This window comes from Dermacentor silvarum, chromosome 1 (assembly GCF_013339745.2).
Source record: "Dermacentor silvarum isolate Dsil-2018 chromosome 1, BIME_Dsil_1.4, whole genome shotgun sequence".
Classification (NCBI taxonomy): Eukaryota; Metazoa; Arthropoda; class Arachnida; order Ixodida; family Ixodidae; genus Dermacentor; species Dermacentor silvarum.
The window spans coordinates 388,502,516-388,512,533 of NC_051154.1; the positions used below are offsets into that span (position 1 = coordinate 388,502,516).

A 10,018-nucleotide genomic window follows, 5' to 3' on the forward strand; every position below is an offset into this window, starting at 1 on the left:
TTGTGGTGCGCCCGCGGCACGTAGGGCTGCACGGTTTGGCATTGTTGATCGTGCCGGCATCCTGAACTCGAAGCGCATGTTTACTTTAAACGTTCAAAAAGATATCGGAGGTGGTTTAGGGGCCCTTTAAACGTCAGCCATCGATGCACAACACGCCTGCATGTATAGGAAGTTTCTCGAATGTTATCAATAGTTCTATCCGTTGGCTGTTCCGCCGTGGTTGCTCAGTGGCTGTGGTGTTAGGCAGCTGAGCACGAGGTCACGGGATCCAATTCCGGCCACGGCGGCCGCATTCCGATGGGGCGAAATGCGACAACACCCGTGTACTTAGATTTAGGTCCACGTTAAGAAACCCCAGGTGGTCCAAGATTCCGGAGTCCTCACTACGGCGTGCATCAAAATCAGAGCGTGATTTTGGCACGTAAAACCGTATAGTTTTATTTTTGTCCGTTGGCTGTTCTCACCAAAGCTTTTTGTAATCTGCTTATATGCTCGACGCGAATTGTGGAAGCCACGCGGGCATGAGCGATTACACTGGAACCCTGGACGAGTCACGCATAATAGCTGACGCGCTTGACCCGCAGATCAGATTTCCGACGATCGCCGACTCTGCTGGGCGCGGTCGTCGTCCATGAGCGTTACTTGTTTTGCTGCGCACAAGTTCGCCCAATAAAGAGTTAAATTTGTAACACAGTGTCGACACTGAGTCGTTCTGCACTGTTCCTACGACGTGAGAATATAATCATAATACAAAATAGTGTCAGCCAGTTCTTTCTGAACAATGGGCGACGCAACCTGTGGAAGTGCATTTGCCGCTGCTGCTAAACGGGCTGCCCGAATAGAGGCTAAGCGTTGACGCCGATAGGACACTGTCGTTCGGAATCAAATTATTTGCCACGGTAATCGCTAATTTAAAACACCTCAACCGCTGCGCTCAAAATTCACCTGAGGGAGCATCGTAATCATCAGTAATTTTTTTTCTTGCCTTTTTGCTGCGCTGCGCTCCTACGGAAGTCACGTGCCTTAATCGCTCGCTTTTAAGGCATTGAGATTGAGGCACAGGTGATTACGCGTGCAACCTCGATTCTCCGACTGCATGGAAGGAGGAGCTCCCTCGAGTAAAGTGCTCGCGCACGGGTTTTCCTTTGTAATTGCAGCTGTTTTTGCGCAGTTGTGGCGCAGTGCAGCGGTTGATACTAAAATCCCTCTATATAAAAAGTGGCGACACTCTCCTCCTCCGCCTTCCCTCCTTCTCGTTTGTCCTCTATTTCACGCTCCTTCCTCGACCGTGGCGCCGCCTACACCGCTTGCGCGTAGCAGACGTCATTTCGCAGAGTGAATGCACGCTTAGCAATGCCGTGCGCTTTAAGCGTTCTCGTAGGCGTTCTAGCTCCGAGTAACCAATTGTATAGCATAGAATCTTTATAAGGAGGGTTATATATATATATATATATATATATATATATATATATATATATATATATATATATTGACACGTGCACTTTTTTTGTCTTTTTTTAATCTTTTAAGGCTGTTTCACATGGTGCGATTTCGCACTGCGATGTTCGCAGATGCGAAATTCGCAACGGCCATTTCACATGGTGCGATGTCAACAATGCGATTATGCGACGCCCAGGGTTGCTTGCTGCCAGATTTTGTCGCACACGCCGCATAAATTCGTTTAATGTAATGAAAAAGACGTGCGCGTTGTTATATAATTGACCTCTTTTTATTAGGACCAAATAATACGTGCGTTTTGTAATTTATAAACGCTTCAAAGTTTAGTTTGTTTTGGAGTGCGCAACAGCGGTTTGTGAAGTTCAATACGAGGGGAAATGGCGGACGTAAACAGCTGTTCGCAGGTGGTCGTTCAGCGTTGTGTGCTGTCTCGTGTGTGTTTTATGCCTGTGTCGTTCTACCTGCGGTTAAACAAATTACAAGAGGACCTATCAACAAGCCCCTATAGCTGTTGTCATCGCATATGCAGTATTCGGAATTAGCTGCAGCAGAGTCGTCATGTCAACGCAGAGACCCTCGCGCTACCCGTGATTAACATCAGCTTCTGAAAAACGGATGTGTTTGTGTTGCTCGTGATTGCGCATTAGCGGTTCCTGCTCCTAGCAATATTCTTGCACCAAACTTAGCAGCAAGCACCAACCCAAAACCTCACGTCTGCCCCTGAACAAAGCCGCAAATGATCTGTGTGTAATTAATGAACGTGCAATGGAATTTGTGTTGTGAACGTTTATCTTAGCGCCAGCCTGGCTCGTCCGTCTCGGCGCCTGTGCTGTAATTATTCATTCAAGTGCTATCTGAATATTTCGAAAGGCGTAAAAGCCGACACCACATTTTTTTAGGAGCTGCAGTCACTTGTGTACGTAGTACCGTATCATTCTGGCAGACATGGGCGTCGTCTATTTTCTCGTCCTGTTTCATGCGCTGTTAGTGTGCTGTGAATCTGTATCAAGAAGCTTAAGTTAATATGCTGCAGTACGTAGCGCAGCCGCGTAGCCACACGGCTAATATTAAAATACCTTGTTAGGAGTACGTTTGTTTGTTTAATAACAAAATCGAACGCTAAAATTTTGTATTCATGGTGGCAAGTGTAAGGTAAGAAGCTATCGAAACTATCCGCTAATGGCATGCGTGTGCTTCTACGTGCTTCAGCACGTTATCCTTAAAGTGAGGCTGAATACCCCTGATAACCAAAAACATATGCAACCGGAGCAGGTGCTATGATTCCTTTCCTAGAAATGAAAGCCAGCATCCCACTCTGTTAAGCTAGTCATGTACTTAACCAATATTAGACCAATGTTAGAGCATGCTAACTGGAGTCATTTCAAACTGGGTTATTTGACCAAAATAAGAAAGTGCAAGGAAAGTGTCAAGGTACAGTCTAATCTGGTATTCCCGAACCGATTGTATTAGAAAAACTTTATGCCTCCCTGAATTGCCTGCATTAGCCCAATGCTAAATACAGTGGAAACTGATTCCCTTTCTTGCTGTTGAAAAGCTGCTAGAATCTCAATGACAGACTACTTATGTTCTGAGAGAAAGTGAGGGGCACTGACAATATCTCTAATCTTTTGTATGAGCCTTCACCTTGAACGAAAATGGAATAAAAATATTTACCTTTTCAAGCCTCAGAATCCAAATATTCTAAAAATTTTGAGAAGCCACATTAAATTTTTGAGATACAGACAATAAAAAGTGTGCCTAAGTACAAGTGCACACTGAACACACTTGAGTGATTGAGTGGCCAGCTGCGAATGCAAAAGCGTCCATAGCTGCTACCTCGAGGTAACTGCTAGGTTGCGCGTGTGTTTCTCCTATAGCCCACGTACCTGGCAAGGGGAATGGTTATACGTAGTCCTGTGCTTTTTCTTTTTTTTTCAATAGGTGGTTGGTAGCTGATTCCATCTGTTTATGTATTTATCATTTGTGTGCATCTTATGTGCATGTGTTTGTGTCATGTTCTGATTGTTATACGTGCAGTGATGCAAGCATCTTTTTTTTAATATATTGCACTACAGTCATTTATTCAACTTTGTGTTGAAACGTACAAAATGTGGCCACCCAGTAATGGCTAGGACAGCCAGCAGGATTGGCAAAAAATATCATGCAGATCCAATGCACTTGCTTGAATCGACATGAGGCGAAGCTCTCATGCAACGGTCAGTTGAACTCTAGAAAACTAACTGCAGTGTTTACAGTTGTCCTTATTTCACCTGATGCAACACGTACTCATAGACAATGTTTGCTTATTCACCGCACAGGTCACATAATGTAATGTATACATAGCACGGTGAACTCACTCAAACGTCGGCTCACTAAGACTTCGAACTAACCGTGAGTCTGAGTTCGTTTGAGCCTGACTGAGTAGAATTTTGCTGAATACGAGTAAGAGCAAGCTCAGTTGAGTAAACTTTTAGTGAATATTGTCATGTGGTAGTCAGGGAAAGCTGATCCAAGTATAATTTTAGTGAATATGAGTCAAAGCAAGCTCGGCAAGTAGATTTTTGGTGAATATGACTCAGTGCAAGCTCACCTGAGTAGAACTTTGATGAATATAAGTCAGAGCAAGCTTGGTTAAGTAGATATTTGGTGAATATGACTCGGTGCAAGCTTGCCTGAGTAGAAGCTTTGTGAATATTAGTCAGATCAAGCTCGGCCAAGTACAATTTTGGTAAATATGACTGAGCAAGCTCGATTGAGTAATGATGGGATATGGTTATACGAGTTTATGCAGTAATACATGTAAGTGCAGACTCATTAGCAACATTGCCTCCATCTTGATGGGCAATACCTACGCCTCGTGATGAGTCTGCACACTTTATGAGCTGTGGACATGCAAGACCCACCCACACTTGAAAAGATGCTATCATTCACACGAAGGAATGCAACCGGCTAACTTCACTGCACAATTTTGATCTGCTTTTGCTTAATGTGTTATCTACTACTTATAAAAACCAGATGTCTGCCTGCTTTTCGCATTATTGCATGTGTTTTACAGGAAGTAGAGACAGAGAAGCAAGAAAAGGCAAGGATGTTTATGGCTAAGTAGTTAGAGTACTGCGATATGTTACAACCAGCATAAGCAAAAGTAATTCGATGCACTGAGGTAAGCGAAATGTGCAATTACCTTTTAATATGAGGGTTAATACAGATGCAGTAAGGATACAAAGTCTGCAACACACTGAAGGTTTATTGGTTTTTTTATTCAGGAGAAAAATGATGCATCAGAAAAATGAGAAAGAAACTGTTGAAATATTGCTTCGAAAATAAATTGGCAATACTGCTTATTCCTAGTCAAAGCGTGAAATATGCTATTGTAGAACATTCATTACGATATCCAGTTTGCACGTTCGCTTTGCGTCTCGCAGCGGAAGTAACAGAACCTTGAAATGAGATAATTCATTGGGGAAAATGCGCATGAAAGCCGTAACCAACCGACTGCAACTAAATGGTCGCGTGTATAGCGTTACATATTGACCACAGCATTTTTCCGTAGTTGCATATTCTTTAAATTGTTCCGTCCGTAAAAGCATACCGCGATAAAACTGTGGCGTTTTCGTATATCGCGAGTTGTCTCTAGAACCAGAAAATTGGGACGACATCCGAAGGCAATGCCTTCCCGTGAGGGACACCTGTAGTGTTTACTAACTCGCAGCGCGTGTGAATAACGGAAAATCACGCAAAAGTACGTACTATCAGCACGCGAAGCCAACCTAAAAAACAGCGTCGCCAGATTAGCAACGTAGCGTGTCAACAAACTCGTAGAAATCACAGAACCGAATCTGACCTACGAGTTTTTATCTGCACTGTTCGCGTGTCGGTGCTGATGTTACGTACCGATTGCGCAATCCAAGGCTCCACTCAATTAGTTGCACTGTTCGAGGCTTGTTGATCCAATATTTATAGAGGAAAAAGTATCTGTAAACGTTGCGTTGAGCGACCGCCGCCATTTTCCAAAACAGACCGCGAAATACCTCTCGGCGCAATTTCGACGGAAAAATTGCAGCGATTGCTGCGACGGTGCGACGGTGCGACCAACCGGTTGGTCGCAGCCGAAAATCGCAGAATCGGCCCTGCGACTGCGATTTCCGTCGCATGCGACGGAAATCGCACTTCCGGTGCGATAATCGCAGTGCAAAATCGTACCATGTGAAACGGCCTTTACCGGTGCCCGCTTTTCATCGGCTAACCAATCTTTAACCTTATCGCTCGGCGCAGGACGCGACTGCATGTATCGGAAGTTTCTCGAACGTTGTCGATGCTTCTATCCGTTGTCTGTTGTCACCGACGCTTATGTTCTCGGATTGTATGAGCGACGCGAACTGTCTAGTAATTTCTGGAAGACACCAGGGCACCAGGGATTACTCTGGAGTCTTCGATAACTCATGCAGAAAAGCCGACACATTTCGCCGCTAATCAGATTTCGACGATCGCAGACTGTGTTCGCCGCTATCGTTGTGCTTCGAGTGCAACTTGCTTTTGTGGGCACAGGTTCCCCCAATAAACGTCCGTTTCGTCATTCACCGTTTTGCGACTGTTTTCTTCACCGCAACTACTACGTCACAATATATACGAATTCCGTGACGGCAGATTCTTTTTCCTGTTTTGATAACTATGTTTATAAATATGTAAATGAGCGATAACGCCGTACCATGACGATTCCGAATGTCTCGCGTGCATTACATTTGTCAAGGGCGTGTTGCTAAATCTTGTTGCGAATGGTTGTAAATAACACGTTTACGATCGAATGCCAACATCCTGGCCTCCAGCAAAGCCTCAGTAAGCTAAATAATCCGCTCCCTCCTTGCCACTTCAATTCGTGGCGCGAATAAGCTACGACGCTCAAAGGCTGACGGAGGGCACGGACGCACCAGCCTTAGGGTCCTACAGCAAGTGCGTCTCAGACACATAGTGGCCGTACGAACTAATAGTTGAACTAACAAGCAAGCGAACGACTAAGCGAACGTGCAAACGACTAAATTAACGACGACTAAACCAGCCAGTGAACGAGTGGGCGACCACATGTTTTCTTTGCGAGCGCTCGACCCCCACATTGTAACCTTCACACACTTTAAAGCTCATGCGAATTAGCACGTACGTGTCAAAGACCTATGATGCTGTCGTTCGTCGACGAACACACCCCGTAACTCGGTTTCGGAAGGCACACACGCTGTTCATCGGTGCATTTGTATCGCAAATCCACCGGCTGGCCGCCAACGACGAACAAGAACAAATAAGGTGAACAAAGGTATTTTCTCAGGAAAGCTAGTAACCACAAAAGGTAGAGCTGCTTTCCTAAGATGTGTTTTCATGCACGAGCCTCCAATGTCAAAAGGATCGAGCTGAATCGTTTCGTAATCACGGTTTCACACGCAGTTTCGCGTGCCCGCGAATTCAAGACTGTTGGCGTACCAAACGATTAAGCTTCTTGCCTTTGCTGAAACTAATTTGGCATCCGAAGGCGCAGCAGGTCATGGTCAATTGCCGTGAAGCGACGTCGCACTTGCCGCAAACCATAGTTCCAGGCGTTCGCAAACCAAAGCAACATGGAAGAGCGACGGCGCCAACATGAGCTCCTCGCCAGTCGGTGACGCTTATCAGGCGAAAATGGCGATGGTGCGCGATGCAGCGCCCGGCGGCGCGACGGCCCACGTGATGCCATTAGGCCAATAGCGACGCGGGGACGGCATCGGACAGTGCGTGCGAGGAGGAGGCGGTATTCTTCAAAGCGTGACGCTACTTTTGATATTGAGGGGCTTTAGCTGATACTTTTCAGACACAATAGTCGGTGCGCGATTTATGTACTGACCGCACTTGTTTGTTTGCACTCCCAAACCCGATGAGGTGTCCTTTAAGTGCCCGTATATCTGCTGCGTATTAAATTTGCCGGCACTTACGTGAATGTTGTTGGCAGCGCCCATGCTGGGCGAGTACTTGGGCTGGAGCGTGCCTGGTCCGGGGACCACGAAGCCCTGGTCGTTGTACTGGTCGCTGAACGCGTGGCGCGCGATGATGATGGCTCTGCGCCAATGTTTCACGAGCGGAGGGATGTTGCGGCAAACCATCGGCTTCCGGAAGACGTCGCCGCCGAGGGCGTTACAAATGGCGGTGTTGTGAGACATCCAGGTGCGCTTGAAGCGGTACTTCTCGAGAACGTCCTTCTCGGCCGTGAAGGTGGCGCCCTTGACGCCGCCCACGTTGTCTACCTTGAGCGCCCGGGTGGCCTCGAGGGTGACCATGTCGTTGGTCTGGTTGCCATGTTCGATTGACAGATCGAACACCCTCAGGTCGGTGTCCACGTACGGCTCGATGGGCCTCTCCGGGACCAGGTCCCCGACGATGCGCGCCATGTCTTCGCCCCGCATCTCGACCACGGGTCCGCACTCGAGTTTCACCATGGGGGACCAGGGACAGCACGTCGGAGTAAGATGCTCGTTGGACAATGGGGCGATGGCCTGAAAAAACAAGCGCGTTCGTCCCGCGGCGGTCGTGCTCGTGATCACGAGCTGATCATGCCTCACGCGGCAAAAAAAAGTTTTTACGTTTAAAATTCCATTTAGCAGAGCAGCATGCATTCAGGTTACCCACTTGATATATACATCGGTGCATTGCAAGCGTCTTACGTGAATCACTTACAATTAAACAACATTTTTCATTACTACCTTCAAAAATTCGTGGTGTAGCATTTCACCACTTGGAATACCCGCAGATAGCATGGCCCCAGAATGATGGTGATGATTATTTCCTCAATTTGGCACATACCCACCACTGGGGGTTGGCCTAGAAGCGGGCGGTACAATTACAATAACGTAATATTTTCGCGTGTACTTATTTATCATTTTCTCGTGGACTGCATTTCAACCAACTCCGTGCAAGACGCGCCTGCATAATTGGAACTTGCTCGAGTGTTATCGATGGTTCTATCCTTTGTCTGTTGTCACCGAAGCTAGTGTTATCTGATTTTATGCGCCACGCGACTCGTGTAGTACTTTCTGAAAGACACGCGGGCACCAGCGATTACAGTACTGTGGAACCTTCGATGACTCATGCATAAAAGCCGACGCGCTTGACCGGCAGACGAGATTTTCGGCGATCGCCGACCGCGTTCGCTGCTGTGGCTGTGCTTTCAGTGTCACTTGCTTGTGTGGGCAAAAGGTCACCCAATAAAACTTAGTTTCATCACTCACACTCCTGCTGCTGTGTTCTTCGCCGTCACTACTTCGAGACAATATGATATAAAAAAATAAAGGGCAATATAAGTGTTAAAAATAGCAATAAAAGAGCAAGCGTGCAGGATTTGTTGAAGGTGTTGAAATAAAACTCAGAATTTCGCAAGAGAAATCTACAAGAAATGAGAAGGATGCAAGTATTAAGTTATTACGCCCATCTTTTTGTGTTGACAATGAACTGTATATGACAATTCAAACATCCCTGCAGCTAGAACCCATGCCCAGGCCCCGATGGAAAGAATAATTTGGGACGTCAATGGCAGTCCAACTTTGTGAAAGAGAGCCTCGAGAAGTCTTTTCCGTTATAGTGAGAATCAAGGACTGCACTATAATTATGAAATGATCTATTCGTCTCTGGTATATTACAGAAGTGACACAGAGGGGACTGCGTCAAGCCAGCCCAGTGCAAATAAACATTTAACTGTGGAGTGCGGCATCGCAATCTCTTAAATGTAACATGATATCGACGCGATGGACATCATTAAGAATTCCAGGGGACTGCAGACACTGGAAGTCCGAATTCGATAGTATGTTTTGTTTTGTAGCTGTTTTACTAAGACGAAAATTTCTATATCTTGCTGAAGTGAATTACACCTTAACCGGCCGAACGGAAACAGCGTCCGGGCCATCCAAGGAAGCTTTGTCAAGAGAGTCTGATTCTTCATTTTAATTTCTTCCGCATTGGCCCTGTTTCCAAATTGAGTTAACTTTCTGTAAATGTGGAGGGGCTAAACAATGAATTGTTGGCAATATTTTCGAGCCTCTTCTTCAAGTATGCATTGAGCACACAAATAGCGAATCGCTTAAATTAACGAATATTGACACATTTGATGGCAACTTGCGCAGGGCTACTTTTATGGTCATTACTTTGGCCTCATAAAGAGGTGTAAAATCAGGAAGCCGAATCGATAAACACGAACCAGCTGTGGAAAGAATAAGACGGCTACTCATGTCTCATCACACATGGACGCATCAGTCGCAAACATCAGTCGCCTGGAGATGCTTTGTGTGTTCCTCTAAAAGACCACATAAATAGCTCCTCGACAAGAGCTTAGAATTTGTTGGATAAATATCATGGAATTGAATGGTAAGATTTGGCGCAGAGTAACTTGTGGGACGATGATATGTATATCTGTCTAATCTTCTTAATTGCACTTGCAGAAAAAGGATTTGTAAGTCCACTTCCAGGTCAAAACCTCTTCGTGGATACATCTTCGTTACCATTACGTTTGCTCCTCGTTCCCGGCCCTGTCGAACGATGCTGGTTTATGCGT

General features: G+C 45.9%; 1 protein-coding gene across 1 annotated transcript; it reads right to left on the reverse strand.

The window, feature by feature from the left end:
* Positions 1 to 638: 638 nt before the first annotated feature.
* LOC125943726 (isocitrate dehydrogenase [NADP] cytoplasmic-like) lies at positions 639 to 7,913 on the reverse strand. The gene is made up of 2 exons (XM_049663205.1): positions 7,413 to 7,913; positions 639 to 650 (listed from the first exon to the last, which is right to left on the reverse strand). The coding sequence occupies exons 1-2, from the start codon at positions 7,911 to 7,913 to the stop codon at positions 639 to 641; spliced, it is 513 nt and encodes a 170-aa protein (XP_049519162.1).
* Between the last annotated feature and the right edge of the window lie 2,105 nt (positions 7,914 to 10,018).